Raw genomic sequence first — 17529 nt, forward strand, 5'->3', positions numbered from 1 at the left:
AATTCCTCAGAATTATTTTTCTCTAAATACTTAACTTTTGGTTAAAATAACCCTTTAATTCACAATAATTATCTTTTTTTTTTTAAGTTTATTTTGAGACCGAGCACAAGTTGGGGAGAGGTAGAAAGAAAGAATCCTATGCAGGCTCTATGCCATTGGTACACAGCCCCACACAGGCCTGATCTCTCATGGCCTGATCACAACCTGAGCTGAAATCAAGAGTCCGATGCTTAACCGACTGAGCCACCCAGGCACCCCAACAATTATTTTTGATTTCTCTATTTTTTTTTTTTTGTAAAAAAAAAAAAAAAGTCTCAAAGTTATTATTATTTTTTTTTAATGTTTATTGGGGTGCCTGGGTAGTTCAGTCTGTTAAGCGTCTGACTTTGGCTCAAGTCATAATCTCACAGTTCATGAGCTCGAGCCACGCGTAGGGCTCTGTGCTGACAGCTCAGCACCTGGAGCCTGCTTCAGATTCTGGGTCTCCTTCTGTCTCTGCCCCTCCACTGCTCGCACTCACTGACTCACCCACTCTTTCTCTCTCTCAAAAAGTGAATAAACATTATGTTATTTATTCATTATTTATTATTCAATTTTTGAGAGAGAGTGAGAGAGCGAGTGTGAGCAAGGAGAGGGGCAGAGAGGGAGGGAGATAGAGGATCTGAGCGGGCTCTATACTAACAGAAGAGAGCCTGATGCAGAGCCTGAACTCACGAACCATGAGATCATGACCCAAGTGGAAGTTGGACGCTTAACCGAATGAGCCACCCTGGGGCCCCAATTTGTCTATTTTTAATAGCTTCTTTGAAATTGAAGATATTCAGTGAGTAACTTACTCTAGGTCTTAAAATATTTGAAAAAAATATTGCTCTTTTAATTTAAACAAAAGATTGTGGCTTTTATTTCCTTTATCTGAGTCAACAGAGACAGTAAGGTCAAAAAATATTTTAGTCCACCAAATCTTTCTAGAATGCAGTTTTCATAATCTCCTGACCTCTTTTTAAAGATTTTATTTTAAGTAATCTCTACACCCAACATAGGGCTTGAACTCACGATCCTGAGACCAAGAGCTGCCTGCTCTATCAGATGAATCAGGCAGGTACTGCTCCTAACCTCATTTTTGATAAGAATTTATAGAAGACTACAAGTCTTTAGGGTTATTATTTGATAATTCAAGAGACTTAATATAAAGACATTAGTTAAAAAAAAATTTTCATTTTATTCTAAGTAGTGCCCCAATTTCACATGAAATTTTTCTTTAAAAATTTTTTTTAAATTTTATTTATTTATTTTGGGGAGAGAGAGAGACAGAGCCCAAGCAAGGGAGGGGCAGAGAAGGAGACACAGAATCTGAAGCAGGCTCCAGGCTCTGAGCTGTCAGCACAGAGCCTCATGCTGGGCTCGAACCCACAAACCCTGAGATCATGACCTGAGCCGAAGTCAGATGCTTAACTGACTGAGCCACCCAGGGGCCCCTCACATGAAATTTTTCTTTTATGAATTTTTGATTTGTATTATAACCATAATATAAACATTTTAAGGTACGCAGTTCACTGATTATACTTGATCTGGGCCAAAAGGCTGAGAGGCAATTTTAGTTGACTGTTTAAAAATGTTACACTGACATTACTTCTGACGTTGGAACTATGTTTAACAGCATAAACAAATATGGAAAGAGAAAAGCAGTCAATAAAGAAAACAAATACAAATTTATAACCACTGATTGCTACATTTTTATTATGTTTTCGCTTGTAAGAGACATTGGTAATAGCTCTTTCTGTATTTTAATATAAAAAGATCCCTTGTATTAGCCTTTACTTCAAACTCTTCAAAAAATTTTAAGTTTCTGAATTGTTAACTTTTCTTCCTAGTAACTGGTAGTTTTAATTTATTCATTTTGGTAGTGATCTTGAACCAAAGTTAAGATTAAGTACAGTTTCAGAAATGTTTTCTTTTAAAAATCTGAATTATCATTGATAACAAAAATGTACATTATTGACATATATTTCTGTAATGACAGCTGCAATATCCAAAGTTTTAATAATGTTTAAACCTTTTGATTTTGAAATTTTAAGTTTGTTGCTATGTTATAGTAAAGCACAGAAATATAAAATAATTACCTTGAAAAACATCTCCACTTTAGGTGGGTAAAACTTATATCCTTCCTTGACACCAGGATTTCTTTTGAGAAAAGAACCCGTTGCTATTCTTCTGCAAACCCATTCAATTGGAATCATTTCACACTTAGGTGCAATGAAAGCTGTCTCCCCACATTTTCTGGTGAAAGCAGTTTTGATACCTATATATTGATAAGAAGTTTTTTTAAAAAGCATTAAAACTGTGTTTAAAAAGGTACATCTGAGGCATAATAAAACTGTTAACACACAACAAAATGAAACAAAAACTATCTAGCCAAATGCGTTATCCTTAAATGTAATTAAAAAAAATTTTTTTAATGTTTATTTTTGAGAGAGAGAGAGAGAGAGAGAGAGACAGAGTGCAAAAAGGGAAGGGCACAGAGAGGAAGACACAGAATCCGAGGCAGGCTCCAAGCTCTGAGCCATCACCACAGAGCCTGGCACAGGGCCTGAACCCATGAACCATGAGATCATGACCCACGCAGAAGTTGGACGTGCAACTGAGCCACCTAGGCACCCCCCTTTATATGTCTTCTTTTTTTTTAAGTGGAAGTAGGAAAACAAAATTATTAACATGGCTTTCTTAATGCTTATCAAAATATTTAGCAATATTTCATTTTAATGTTGCATGGCAAAGCATATAGTGGATCAGAAGATCTGGGTCTCAGAGTCTTTACCATTCACTCATTCAGACATTCAAGAAATACTGAGTAACTCCTCTGCTACTGCTTACCTAACTTTGCACTAGGCATATAACTCATCTAAGTAGTACTAATTATCTTTAAATCAGATTTGGTTATAAGATTCTCATATTTGATAGACCAGTATTATATGGGCCTTATAAAATATCAAACTACAGGGTGCCTGGGTGGCTCAGTCTGTTAAACATCCGACTTCGTCTCAGGTCTGATTTCCTGATTCGCAAGTTTGAGCTCCACCTCGGGCCCTGTGCCGACAGCTCAGAGCCTGGAGCCTGCCTGATTGATTTTTTTAAAAAAATTCTTTTTTAATTTTTATTATTTTTGAGAGACAGAGAGAGACAAACAGAGTGCAAGCAGGGGAGGGGCAGAGAGAGAGGTAGACACAGTATCCGAAGCAGGCTCCAAGCTGTCAGCAGGAAGCCGATCCGGGGCTTGAACTCACAAACCACGAAATCATGACCTGAGCCAAAGTCTAAGGCTTAACCAACTGAGCCACCCAGCCGCCCCTTAATTTTTTAATTAAGCTCTATGCCCAACATGAGGCCTACACTCATGACCCTCAGATCAAGAGTACATGTTCTACTAACTGAGCCAGCCACTCCACCACAATTTAATTTTAAAAAGTAGCAAGACCCGCTTTAGGTCAGGCATCATAAATCCGTTTTCATTTGTTTAATCCTCATAATACCTGAGAAGGTAGATAATAGGGGCAAACATTCAACAAAATAGATAAGGATAGAAGCATAGTAATCATGTTAGCTAGTACTAGATAAAGTAGGGTTTCCAATCAACACTTTCAACTCTGTGTGGCTACCCAATTAACCACTATGCTATACTGCCTCTCCTAGAAGTGTTATTACATCACAGCACAAGGGAATACTATAGCATTAACATGAATTGAAACAGCTGCTGGAAACCTGCATGGGTTTAACATAATAATGTTCATCTTCAGACTGTAATGTTAGTACCTCCAATCCCAATCTAATCCTCTAAAATCAACTTTTTCTCATCAGAAAAAAATAAAAAAAAATTTGATCACATATATATCTATATACATAACATATGTATATCCATACATGAAAGGAATCAACATTTATGGAAGTCTTGCACTGTGCCAAGTGTTCTATGTGTTATCTCATTTAACCATACATAAAATTTTTCAGGTAGGTGCTATTATGTTTATAAAAATTTTCAGGTAGGTATCATTGCATTTTACAGTGAAAGAAACAGAAGCTCAAAGAAGTTAAGTAATTTGACAAGCTAGGTCATGGTGCTAATCAGTAATGGTGACTGGAACAGTTTCAAAACCTGTACTGTTTTCTCTGTATTCCCTCTGTGCTTGACCAGTACAATTTGATTGTAACAGAATTGTAGTATGCTACATGAATAGGAACTCTGGGAAAGAATAACAGTGTAATGGTCATTTTAACCTTTAGTATCTCTTTTTTTTTTTTTTTCAACGTTTTTTATTTATTTTTGGGACAGAGAGAGACAGAGCATGAACGGGGGAGGGGCAGAGAGAGAGGGAGACACAGAATCGGAAACAGGCTCCAGGCTCCGAGCCATCAGCCCAGAGCCCGACGCGGGGCTCGAACTCACGGACCGTGAGATCGTGACCTGGCTGAAGTCGGACGCTTAACCGACAGCGCCACCCAGGCACCCCAATTTTAACCTTTAAAGAATGATTGGGCTCATGCTCATGGATAGGCAGATGATTTAAGTCAATCCTTAACTTGAGGCAGTAACTACATGCCTAGCTTCAAGAATTTTTCCTTTTTAGATCTGTTAATCATTAGTCATATTTGTGTCTACCAAGCTTGAAAGACCAGTGTCCACATCTATCCTTTAAACATAAATCGTTACTTTCTTCAGAGGAAAACCCTTCCTCACATTTAAGAGAACTGAAAGAACAGAATCAATTTACGGCAAGACTCTTACACAGAAAAAAAATTTTTTCAAAAAAAAAAAAAAATTCAGTTTAGATGATGATTGCTCTAATACACATCATCTTAGCAAATTTCATGACTGCATGCAATGAGAAAAAGAACTCCTACCATGTAGCAAATGTCACTTCATACTCTGAATTACTATGTCTGACAACTAATCAGTCCACATTATCTCTGGGGCCAACCATGTATTAAGGCTGTCCAGCTTCTTGTCTGTGGTTTAGCAACTGCAGGACTCATACCCATGACTACTAACACACCTAAACGTAATTATGGTAGGTTTCTGTGGGAGAACTGAGACTTAAAAGATTAAGTTTTGATTTTTAAGTATTGAGACCAAACCCACACATTTTATAACTCAGGTGTAGTATGTAGAATATTATTTCCATGGAGAAATATTACTTGTATCTATTTGTACAGTATTTTATAGCTCGCTTATGATTGACAATGAGAAAACTAGAATCTTGATTTACTAATTGTCATTTGGTACCCTTCCCACTCTAATTTCTAGAAAAACCTTAATTAGAACATAACCTTGCTTATAAAGAAAGTAATTAAAACAATTTTTAATGTGTTTATTTATTATTTTTAAATTTTTTTAATGTCTGTTTATTTTTGAGAGCGCACACATGTGCAAGCAGGGGAGGGACAGAGAGCAAGGGAGACACGGAATCCAAAGCAGGTTCCTGGCTCTGAGCTGTCAGCACAGAGCCCATTGTGAGGCTTGAACTCACGAACCGTGGGTTCATGACCTGAGCCCAAGTCAGATGCTTACCTGACTGAGCTACCCAGGCACCCCTAATGTATGTATTTTTGAGAGAGACAAAGCATGAGCAGGGGAGAGGCAGAGAGAGAGAGGGAGACACAGAATCTGAAGCAGGCTCCAGGCTCTGAGCAATCAGCACAGAGCCTGATGTGGGACTCAAACTCACAGACCACGAGATCATAACCTGAGCTGAAGTCGGATGCTTAACCGACCGAGCCACCCAAGTGCCCCTGAAAGCAATTTTAAATAGACCACTAGGGGTCAACTAAACATACCATTTATTTAACTGTCAGTGAGTAAAAATTAGATAAAACAACAGAATTCCTAATCTATCCTCTAAAACAAATCTAAGAATTTTTTAAAACTAAAGTTTTCCTTAATTTCACAGTATATAAAACCTGAAAAATATCTTTCAACATTTCCTGTGAACCAAGTAAGTTTTAGTTAAGTATGCCAAACACAGTGATTTAAATGTAATTGTTGGAGTACTTCATTTAGGGTAACAAACTTTCCCTTTAAAAATGCAAGGCTTTCAAAGTCAAAATTGGGAAAATCCTGGATAAAGAGAGACAACGTGGTCACCTTAACTTATTTTTTGTTAAGCCCCAGAAAGCACACTGAATACTCCCTTCCTGAATAAGCAAATAAAAACTTGGGCCTGTACTTACCTTGTTATTTGAGAGCATTTATATATATGTAAATATATATACGTGCAATTCTGTAGCTATGTATAAATACTATGGGTACGTAGGTGCTGTATTTTTTTTAATGTTTATTTATTTATTTTGAGAGAGGTGGAGGGAGAGAGAGAATCCCAAACAGGCTCTGCACTGACAGCAGCAAGCCCGAAGTGGGGCCCTAACTCACACTGAGCCACCCAGGACCCCTGATTTTAGAATTTTTTTTTTTTTAATTTTTTTTTTTCAACATTTTTTTTTTTTATTTTTGGGACAGAGAGAGACAGAGCATGAACGGGGGAGGGGCAGAGAGAGAGGGAGACACAGAATCGGAAACAGGCTCCAGGCTCCGAGCCATCAGCCCAGAGCCTGACGCGGGGCTCGAACTCACGGACCGCGAGATCGTGACCTGGCTGAAGTCGGACGCTTAACCGACTGCGCCACCCAGGCGCCCCTAGAATTTTTATTTTAAGCCTTCCTTGACTGGTGGTTTCTCAGTGACTGAGCAGGTTTTTATACAGAGCATCAAACTAATTTTAGGTTCCTTTTGCAGTACAGATTAAGTGATCCATTTTTAACCTCCCAAGTTATCTCATTCTCCTATACATATTAACGTTTTAAAAAGTTGCTTAATACTATAAATTGTTAGCAATAAAAAAATTAGCTGCTGGGATCCTTGCATGGCTTAGTTGGTTAAGCGTCCGACTCTTGATTTCAAATCTGCTTTGGATCCTCTGTCCCCCTCTCTCTGTCCCTCCTCCGCTTGCATGCTCTCTCAAAAACAAACAAACATTAAAAAAAAAATCCTAAAATCGTATTACTTAGGAAATCTGAATGGTCCTTTGAGTTTATAATAATACACTCACTTTCAATGTATAGAAGGATTTATGGTATGGAGACAAATTACGTTGTCAATTAAGTTAGTTCCACGCTAACTTAAAAACATTCAACAGAAAATGATGAAAGAGGCAAAACTATTCAAGAACCCATTCTGTACAGACAGAACTGATTTAACTTGAATTACCTTGTTATTTTGTGGAAGGTAGGTATATCTATCTTGACTAAAAACAAAGTTATTAAATTCCTTTGGATTTAGAAAGATTAAGAGAAATTATAAACATGCTATGATAAGAGAAGAGGATTCAGTAGGCAGAGAGGGACAGATTAGGGCCTGAAGTCCCTGGGCAGGGAAAAACACCTGTTTTCGAACAATGCTGGGAGTGTCTGACCACAGCAAGTCCCCTCAGGCATAAGGTTCCTCTTAAGAATGCAACATACTCCACCTACTCCCCTTCAGGTTTCCCCTCCAGATTTTGACAAAAGACCTAAGTAAGGCCATAGACCACTCCTCATACAATGGAAAGAGTCAATCAGATATGGACAACCCAGAACCTAGAACTAGCAAGCCAATAAGACTATAGTCTGAGAAAGAACAAGGGGGAAGGCAAGGGGGAGGGCTGACCAGATCCTTATAAAAAAAAAAAAAAAAAAGGACCCTAGCTTAGAGTCCTCAAGCATTCACTTTCAAATGTTCCTTCTCAGTAATGAGAGCTTTCCTACTATTCTTACTTTCTTATACTCTAATAAACTTCTGCCCACTGCTCATTTTGTGTCCACCTCTTCATTCTTTGAAGCAGGGAGACAACGAATCCTGGGTATTGTGGTAAAAAATCCTGCAATACCTTAAAGATATTGAGGGTTCGGTTCCAGACCACAATAAAGCAATTATTACAATAAAACAAATCAAAATGAATTTTTTGGTTTCCCATGCATATACAAGTTATATTTTATCCTATACTGTGGTCTATTAAGTATGCAATATCACCATGTCTAAAAAAATGTACATACCTTAGTTAAAAAATACTTTATTGTTGGGGCGCCTGGGTGGCTTAGTCAGTTGAGTATCCAACCCTAGATTTCAGCTTAGGTCATGATCTCACAGTTTGAGTTTGGGCCCCGCATCTACACTGTTAGTGCAGAGCCTGCTTGGGATTCTCTCTCTGAAAATAAATAAAATGCTTACTGGAAGCTCTAAGAAATGAAAGGGCAACTGGGAAGTAAAAGGAGACAAAACTATTAAATTATAAAGTTAGAACTAGGGTAGTAAAAAACTAAGCTTTTATTTTATAGGTAAGGAACTGGAGGGTTCAAAGATTGAGTGATCCCAGGCAATGAGGCCTTTTACACTTGAGGGAAAGAGCTCAAAATTTTTTTAAAGTTCATTTATTTAAGTAATCTCCACACCCAATGTGGGACTTGAACTCATGACCCTGAGATCAAGAGTCATACATTTTTCTGTCTGAGCCAGCCAGGAGCCCCAGAAGAGCTCAAATCTTTTATTAACAGAGGTTTCCTACACTACAGACAAATCAGCTGTTAACTGAATCCCTGCAGAAAAGCCCATTATCTTAATTCCCCTTTCTTTACTCCAAGTGCCCTCCATAGAAACTTCTGATCTTAATTTCATCCTTTTGAATAGATGTCTCTATAGAAAATAGGCTTCTTTCAGTTTTAGAGTAGGAGGTAACCTTGGAGATCTTTGATCTAGTTTAAATTCCTCACTTGGGACAGGGTGAGAAGGTGTGGCAATCTTCAAATGCTTTTCAGGGCTTTCAAGTGGAAAAGGGATTTGAAATTCTGTCTTATCTCCAAGGGGCAGAGCAAAGAGTAAATGCCCAGAATTGCAGGTACCAAATTTCAACTCTCCAATCACAACTACCTAACATCAGAATAGGCCTCCTTCATAGAGAAGTCTCTCCTAGGAAGATGTCCTAGGAGAGAAAAGTTACATAAAATATATGTGTGCCAGAGAAAGGCCACAGCAAACTGTTAAGATTCCTTAACTAAATGGCATTACTAATTCCAAGTTCAGTAAAGTGTTATAGTGAAATTTAAGAGTTCCTGGTTTGATTTAACTTAAAGCTTAGCTTGTGAGACATCCCCAAAAACATGCTGTTAACCCAAATAATGTCAACTCCCGATGAAAGAGATCAGAGTGTGCCCTGTGTGTATGTGCACACTCAAAAGGAAGGAGATTGTGCAGGGAGGCACCTACCTGTTTTCCTATAACAACTGAAAAATATACCTGGTACTCAACAAGCTGTTAATCCAAATAATGTCATTTCCCCCAGGAAAAGGACCAGTATGTGTGTGTGAGAGAGAATATGAAAGTGGAGGCTATTGGGAGAGCCACTTACCTGCTTCTTGTAATAACTGAAAAATACAACTGGTAGTTTTATTTGAGATTGCAGCTTTTCCTTCCAGGTGATTCTTTCTGGCTGCATTTCCTGCTGTAATCTGGTCCTTGGACTGAAGGAGGACTTTTCCTGGACTATCTAGCAATTCATAGACTTCTTTTGTTTTACCTTCATAGAGTTTTTTACCAATATTCAGCACTGTGGAAATAAAACGGAAGCATCAGATTTCAGGGAAAAATTTCCTAATTGAAGACTGAATTATCTAGAATGATGAATCAGGGAACATACAAAGTGGTTAATAATTTTAATAAAAATTCATTCACCTGCATAGAACCTTATACCCTACAAAGTATTTTCACAGGGATCATATTTGATTCACACAATTTTGTGAAAAATTAGAACTATGTAAATAATTACAATTGACCCTTGAGCAATGTGGGGTTTAGGGTTGAAAATCTGCATATAACTTTTACTCTCCCAAATCTTAACTAATAGTTTACTGCTGATCAGAAGATCAACGTTACCTGTTAAGAGGTAATGTTAAATGCTTGGGTAACATGTGTTTTGTCCGTTATGTGTATCTTATACCATATTCTTACAATCAAACTAGAGAAAATAAAAAAAAATTTTTTTAAGTTTTTTGTTTATTTTGAGAGAGACAGAGCACAAGCAGGGGAGGGGCAGACAGAGAGGGGGAGAGAGAATCCCAAGCAGGCTACAGCCTCAGAGCTTTCTGTAGCAGGCAAAATGGCAAAGTTCAGCCAGAAGGGTTTCTTGATGTTTAGTTAATGTGTAAGGAGAGGCACCCCCCACCCACTGAAGTTAGCCCATTTCCAAGAGCCTCTATGTTTTTTTTAAGTTCACAAGCATGTGCACGAACATGGGAGAGGCAGAGAGACAGGGGTAGAGAGAATCCTAAGCAGGTTCCACACTGACAGCATACAGCCTGATGCTGGGCTTGATCTCACAAACTGTGAGATCATGACCTGAGCCGAAATTAAGAGTTGTACGCTTAACTGAGTGAACCACCCAGGCGGTTATTTCTTAATCTTTCTTCCCTATCCCCCACTGTTAATCCTTTCTCCACACTAAGATGTAGGAAATTGTGAGGAAGTGAGTACAAGAGACTCTAATTTTGCTGCAGGTCACAGACCTAAAAAAAGTAGACTCTGGTCATTAGAAAGAATGATTTAGATGAAGATCAGAGGTAACAGAAGTTTAAGGACTTAAAATTTCCAAGGGAAGAAATCACCCTCACATTCCCAGAACAAGGACTCATTCTTGGTATTGGCATTTTTTAGTGTGTGTGTGCCAGGTACACTAGGGATATACCAGTAAACAAGAGAGAGTTCTTGTTCTCATGAGACCTGAGCCTGAGGGAAGCTGAAATTAAACAGGACATCATAACAAGTATGATGTGAGAAACAGACTATAGGATAACAGGTTCACAGCAGGCCCGCCTAACCTAGTCTAGACATCAGAGAAGAAAGGCTGGAACAAAGTGAGGATTAGGTTGCGATCAGAGGAAGGATAAACACTTAGCCAGAAGAGGAAAAGGGGTAGGTAGTGACGGTGACCATGGGGTAAAACAGTACATGGCAGAACTTCAATATGGTTGGAACACTGTGTGCACGCACTGCTATAGGGTAGGGGAAGGAGGGCAGCAGCTGAGAGTAAAAAAGAATGGCAGGAGATAAGACAAGGAAGAATTGGGCAGGGGTAAGATCACCAGCTAGCAGAGGTAACCATTAAACCAGTTACAATTCAGTTTAATAGTTGCCACTGCAAGGTACCTAATCTAGAGGATGAATCCCCACCCTATCATAATGTCCTGACTCACTGACAAGGTTTAAAAGGCTCCTCAAGATAGAGCCTCAGCTTAGTGCTCCAACTTCACATTTCTTGATTCCCTTCCCAGAACTCTAAATCCCACTCACAGGCTTTTGACATGTTCTCTCTTGGCCCAAATAGTTTCCTTCCCTTGCATTTCACTATTCATTCTTTAGGCCTCATACATCATGTTGATAATGTGTAGATTTTATCCTAAGAACCATGTGGCTTTTAAACACTTCAGCAAAATGACAGATTCCTATATTAGAAAGATTATGGCTGCTGCGTGGAAAATGAAATGAGGAAGGGGTGGATGGAAGAAAACTAAAGATTGAAAGACCAGTTAGGATGCTCTTGCAGCAATACAGCCCAAGAAATGTCCTGGTCTAAGGAAAAAGCAGTGGTTGAAAGGCTCAAGATATTTAAAAGGTAAAAGTTTTAAGAACCACTCATTCAACATAGGGATAAAAGAGGGGGAAAGTCAAGGATGTTTCCTAGGTTAGCTACAAGGCAAAAGAAAGTTTTTAACTACTGCACCTCCACAATTCAGTTGAATCCATATTTATTACCTAGTTGTTAAACAGGGTAGGAATTTCAATTAATGGATAGAAAAAACATACTCATAGGAGACATATATTACAAGTGCCAAAACGCCTGCTAAGAACTAGCAGATGAATTCAGAAAAGACTGATGACTGAAAATAATTTGTGGCACTGAAATTTAAGAGACTTGAAATGTATAGAACTTCCACAGAGAGGAGATAAAAAGTCTAGGGCTGTTCCCTCCAGTAAGGGAGCCACTAGCCACATTTGGTCATGAAATATGAAACACGGCTACTCCAAATTGAGATGTGAGTTAAATTTAAAATACACAATGGATTTCAAGATGGGAAAAAAAAGGATGCAAAATATCACACATTTACAAATATTGATTACATGTGGAAACGATATAGTTTTGGATATACTGGGCTACATATGATATATTTACAATTCATTTCACCTGTTTCATTTTACTTCCTAAAACGTGACTACTAGAAACCATAGTTACATAGAGTTTTACATATTTCTATTGGCACTGTTCTCCTAGACACCGCATAAATTAACACAGATGAGTGAACTTGGTGAATTAACCTAACTGGAATATAGGTATAGGATTCACAAGACAGAGAAATCAAAGTTAGGGTTGAAGGGATAGGAAGAAAGCAGTATGCAGGAGGTGAAAGGGTCTTCGGACTGAATTTTAATAGCTCTTGGGTTGCCACTGAACATTTTTGAGCAAGGAAGTGCCATTTAGAAATCATAAAAGTGCCATTTGAGAAAGATTATCCTGCCAGTTAGATTCTACCAGTTTGGATGTATGGAAGGAAAAGACCTGCTCTAATACCCTGATTTTATGGAGTTGTTACTCGTTATCATCTGGATCTTTTTGTTTGGTCTATATATATATTTTTTTTTTACCTAAGTTCAATTTTCTTTGTGGAAGACAATGTACTGACTAGCCAACACAAACAAGTTGGTTCATCATAAATTTAAAAATTGGGCGTGTGGGGAAAAACACACTTAACCAGCATAAATGTCACAAGCTATTTTTCCTGAGGATCTAATCACTCACAGATAAAATGATTATGTAACTATAATTGCAAACTAAAGCAAGGCAACTTTTTGCCTGGTGCTTTTGGAGCTCTTCAAAGCTATCATGGCATCAAAAGACTATAAAACACACACACACACATACAAAATCTGGACAGAAAAAAAAGTAAATTTTCAGTAAATTCAATTATTAACTTTAAGGAGATAGCAGGTTATTATTAACCTAATAGGAAAAGCAGGACTTTGAAAAATCCACACGTTTCTGTGATTGTTTTGCAATATCTATTGATTACCAACATGATTTTCAGGCACCTCTCCAACCCTTGACCATTTCTCTTTGTAATCACTCTTTCTCTACTTCGTTTCCTTTCCCCAATCCAGAGTCAGTTCCGAGTATTTCAGAAAGTTCGGAGAGGCCCCGGAGGGCTGGGTTTCCAACGCCTCTTTTGGCGATGTCTGGGCCACGTGTCCACACGCCCAGCGGCCTAAAGAGAAGGCTGCAGGGAGACCAGACACCGCCCGGGGGTGGGAGAGGCAGCCAGGAGTGCCGCAGGGCGCGCACGTGTCCGCACGGAGCTCGCAAGCTCCAGGCGGGAGGGCAGGGAGTCCCCGGAATATTCCTGGGGATGCCTGTTACTCACCCTCAGCTGTAGCCATTATCCTGCGTGGGCTGGGGGCAAACGCCGCGCTGGGAACAGAGGCAGGGCTCTGGAAAAGAGGAGTGGTCAGAGAAGCTCACCCGGCGGGGAAGGGAGGGCGGCGCACAGATACACCCCCGGCCAGGCCTGGTATTCCGGAACGCAGACTCAGGCTCTCAGCTAGTACCACAGTCCGGAGGAATGCCTGTCTTCTCTGCTGCCCCGGCGGAACTTCGGCTCCGGGAGCTAGCTTTACCCACGAGGCTTCCCGCCGCGCAGTCGCAGAGACGCAGGCTTCCCCCCGCCCCTACCACCCCGCGCGGGCGCTGTTCCAGAAGAGGCGAAAAGTGGCGCGCACTGGCGGCCCCTCCCGACTCTGTAGGCTCGCTGACCAGCCCCCTTCTCCTCAGCGAGAGAGGTTCATAGGTTGGAGCGTACCAAATAATGACGGCCGGGGGAAAGCATGTGCGGAGGAGCATACAAAATTTACATCTTCTGGCAGAGAAATGACGTTAACCCTACTACTTTCATCACCCTAACCTTGGATGTTGGAAAATAACGGAGATTTCCACGTGCAGCAAAAGCAGCTCCCCGCAGGGCTCCGGCGGAGGACTAGCTCCACCCTAGGCGTCTGTGACTCCTCCTCTCAGCCAAGGAGCCTCTAGCCCCCTCCACGCTCATTGGTGGATACTGAAGGGGCGGGGCAGGGTGGCAGGGGGAGAGCTAATCACGCTTACTTTGGGAAAGCGCGCGCCGCCGCAGTAGCTAGGGTCGTGCGGCTGGGAAGGAAGCGAGCTTGAGGCGTAAGGGCCGAGCGGGCAGCTGGTTGGTGCTCAGGCCGCTGCCGCGGCGGCAGGTCTCTCCACGTGCTTTCGGCAGCGACATGGAGCTGGAGGAGTTGGGAATCCGAGAGGAATGTGGCGTCTTCGGGTGCATCGCCTCAGGAGAGTGGCCCACGCAGCTAGATGTACCGCATGTGATCACTCTGGGACTTGTGGGTCTGCAGCACCGGTGAGCAACCGGCTGAGGGGTGGGGGTGGCGGCGCGTGTGCTGCTTCTTCAGCACAGGCTGTTTCCCGCGGCCCGTGTTAGCGAGCTCGTGCGCGCCTGAGGGCCAGGAGGCCAGACCTCTTCTATCTGGATTGGTATCTGCCTGTGGCATCGACTAGGTGGCCAAGGCGTGCGCGGGCACCACCTTGCATCCCTGGACTTCTCCCTCTCAAGCCCTAGTGCTGTTCAGGGGCTCCCCTCCTCCCAGTATGCACCCCTCACAAGTCTGGCCAATTTGTTAAGGCTCCGGTTCTCTAGGGTTAGGCGGGTCGGAACTTCTCCCCGACTTAATCTTGCAGAGCCTGGAGCTGCTTTTGAGAAAGGTTTGTGTGGCGTGGCTGCTGGTCCAGGACCTACAACACCTTGAGGTGTTCGCGCGGAGCCTTCAGCCCACCACAAGCTTTTGTTTGCAAGGGCAAGGCTGCTGTTGAGCAGACTGGAGATTTGAATGTAGGCACAGCTATGAGAATTTAGGAATTCTAGAGTTCATACCCCCGGAAACAGTTAGTTGATATTCAAAAGGAACTCCCGGTTGTAGATCTCATACAAATTAACTGAAAATAAACCAGTCACAGGAAATAGTGCATCTGAAAAAGATGCACGGGTTTCAGATAATGAAGGAAAAGGTTGTGAGAAGATGCCAAGAAGTAACTCCCTTCTTTATTTAAAAGGGAGCAGTTCCTGTATGACAGGATACATACAGATTTTTGGTAGATCCCTTTGAGTTAAAAAATAACTTGGCTTCTGTGATCGTTCCGTTTTTTACTACCTGGAATTTGCTATAAATCTAGATTTAACATTATCGCTGAAAGTATTACAAAGTTTTCATAAGGCAGTAACTGCAGCAACAACTTTTAGAACAGTTAAGGAACTTGGCGATAAAACTTATCAGCAATATGGGAGCAACAAGTACAAATGAATTACAAATGATTTGCTTCCCCTCACCAGACTTGAAATGTAAGTCTTTTTGATCTTTTCAGGATCGCAAATACTTGAGTTTGTTTCACATCTTGTGTACGCCTCCTTAAATGCTGAGAGTGACTTAGAGTCTGGGAGGAATCAAAAAGAATATTTTTAACTTGAATGACTCTAACTTGGATACTTGTGGGTTGACCCTAATAGAAATCTTGTCTTAAAATACTGTACATTTTTTTGAGAAGATTATATACAGAATCCAAGGAAAAACTAAAATCTACTTATATGGTAGTGCAGAGCAACATTAGTTTATAACATCTTGGGATAAGTTATTGTGGATATTCTCTGAAGGTAAGAGGTGTGCAGAAACGAGGGATCTTTATAGAGTTGCCTGGCAGTCTGTGGGAGACAAATGAACTGACCTTGATTTTTTTTTTAATTATTTACTTTTTAACTAAAATAACTCAGAATGTTCATCTTCAGTCTCTCCTTTAAATATGGGCTGGAAGAAAAAAGGACTTTTTTTTTCAAGTGAATACAACTTGATTCCTAGCTACATGCACTTTTCTGTAGTTGCTTTTATGTGAAAGCATTATGCAATTAGACAATACAAGATAAGAGCAATAAAAATGTAATTATGATAGAGCAATGATAAATGGATTCTATGAGACTGCTCATTTGGCCAAGTAGATCTTTGTTAACCTGGTTTTGAAGATTGACCTTGTGATGTTTTCAATAACAGTGGCAAGGAACCCAGTAGCTTCTGAGGCACAAATATATTAATGGAAAACTGTTTAAGATTTTCCTTGTATAGGCATAGAATCATTAAGGGGTACTGAGGAGGCTGTTCCTCTCCCATAATTTTATCCAATTCAAAATTTTGAATTAGCAGAAATCCCTACTTTTTAGAGGAACTGACCCGGATTGGAAGAATATCTCCCTAATGTCTTAAAGATAAAATCTACTCTGAACTAGTAGGTAGGGCTCAGAGATTAAGAACTGATGTTTTTCAATGACATTGAATCAAGGAACATTAGAACTGGATGCCTTAGATAGGTTATCATAGTTTAGTATATAGTAGAGTTAGTTATATACACTGTACACTGGCAAGCGGTGGTCCGTTGCAGAGGTCTGTACCTCCTCACCTACTTCCACTCAGTCGTTAGTTGTTTTAAAACCACAGTAGTACAATTCTATTGTTGGATTTTTTTTTTCCTTTTTGATGAAGGAATTTATTTCTCATGCATTATCTTTTTAAATCATGGAATCTAGAAGGTGAGGTTGTTATCACTTTTGCATTGTATTTGGTTCTGTTTTTGTCTTAGGCATAATCTGATGTAAAATATTTAGTTTCGGGGATAATAGCATACCTGAAAGTTATAATATGTATTTCATGTAAAAACAAATAGAACATCAATCACTAGATAGTCATGTACTGGATACTTAATCCAGATGGGTTCATCCAGAAGTACTTTCTTTCTAGTAGTTCTGGCTATTTGCAGATTTATTCCATAGTTCTACTTTCTGTCAAGGGGAATTTTAATTTAACATTTTCAGTGTCCTCTTTAGCTGTAAACTGTGTGCCTGTGTCTTCATGCCACATACATTTAATCACCACATGCTTTTTCAGTTCTAAAAACTATGTTTCAGTGGTTTGCAGAGTTCTGAACAAACCACACACACCTTTGTAGATCAGACATTTTCATGTTTAAGGGGCACCTGGGTGGTTCAGTTGGTTAAGCATCTGACTCTTGATTTAAGCTTAGGTCACTATCTCATGGTTTATGAGATCAAGCCCTGTGTCAGGCTCCTTGTGCTGTCAGCCCCTCCCCCCACTCATGCTGCACTTGCTGTCTCTCAAAATAAATAAATAAATTTAAAAAAAAGAAATTTTCATGTTTAAACCACAAGCATGTTTTCTGGAGGCTAGAATGACATGGACGTATTTTGAAGATTCCATGAAAGGAATTATTAAAGTTTCATAGATTTATCCGATGAATCAACTAGTTTGCCTTTTCTTGGTTAATTAGGAGATGAAAATGCCTGCTCTTTCAGTGACTTATAATTTCCCTGGGTTAGGAA

At 40.1% G+C, this 17529-nt stretch overlaps 2 protein-coding genes across 11 annotated transcripts in view; one reads left to right on the top strand and one right to left on the bottom strand.

Moving 5' to 3' along the window:
• Positions 1-17529, bottom strand: part of PAICS (phosphoribosylaminoimidazole carboxylase and phosphoribosylaminoimidazolesuccinocarboxamide synthase) — a 51724-nt gene that overhangs the window by 14474 nt on the left and 19721 nt on the right. For 8 of the 10 annotated variants that reach the window (XM_058722516.1, XM_058722515.1, XM_058722512.1 and 5 more), the window contains 3 exons: positions 13486-13552; positions 9426-9623; positions 2121-2299 (listed from right to left, as the gene is read on the bottom strand). In XM_058722516.1, coding sequence (XP_058578499.1) covers positions 2121-2299; positions 9426-9623; positions 13486-13552 — 444 coding nt within the window. Of the gene's footprint in view, positions 1-2120; positions 2300-9425; positions 9624-13485; positions 13553-13920; positions 13940-14022; positions 14042-17529 lie in introns of those variants that run through there. The other 2 variants (XM_058722518.1, XM_058722517.1) reach the window with 2 other exon arrangements.
• PPAT (phosphoribosyl pyrophosphate amidotransferase) overlaps positions 14222-17529 on the top strand; it is a 37171-nt gene continuing 33863 nt past the window's right edge. The window contains exon 1 of the mRNA XM_058722521.1: positions 14222-14493. Coding sequence (XP_058578504.1) covers positions 14366-14493 — 128 coding nt within the window. The 5' untranslated portion in view covers positions 14222-14365. The remainder of the gene's footprint in view (positions 14494-17529) is intronic.

The sequence above is a fragment of the Neofelis nebulosa genome, chromosome 3 (assembly GCF_028018385.1).
Source record: "Neofelis nebulosa isolate mNeoNeb1 chromosome 3, mNeoNeb1.pri, whole genome shotgun sequence".
Taxonomy (NCBI): Eukaryota; Metazoa; Chordata; class Mammalia; order Carnivora; family Felidae; genus Neofelis; species Neofelis nebulosa.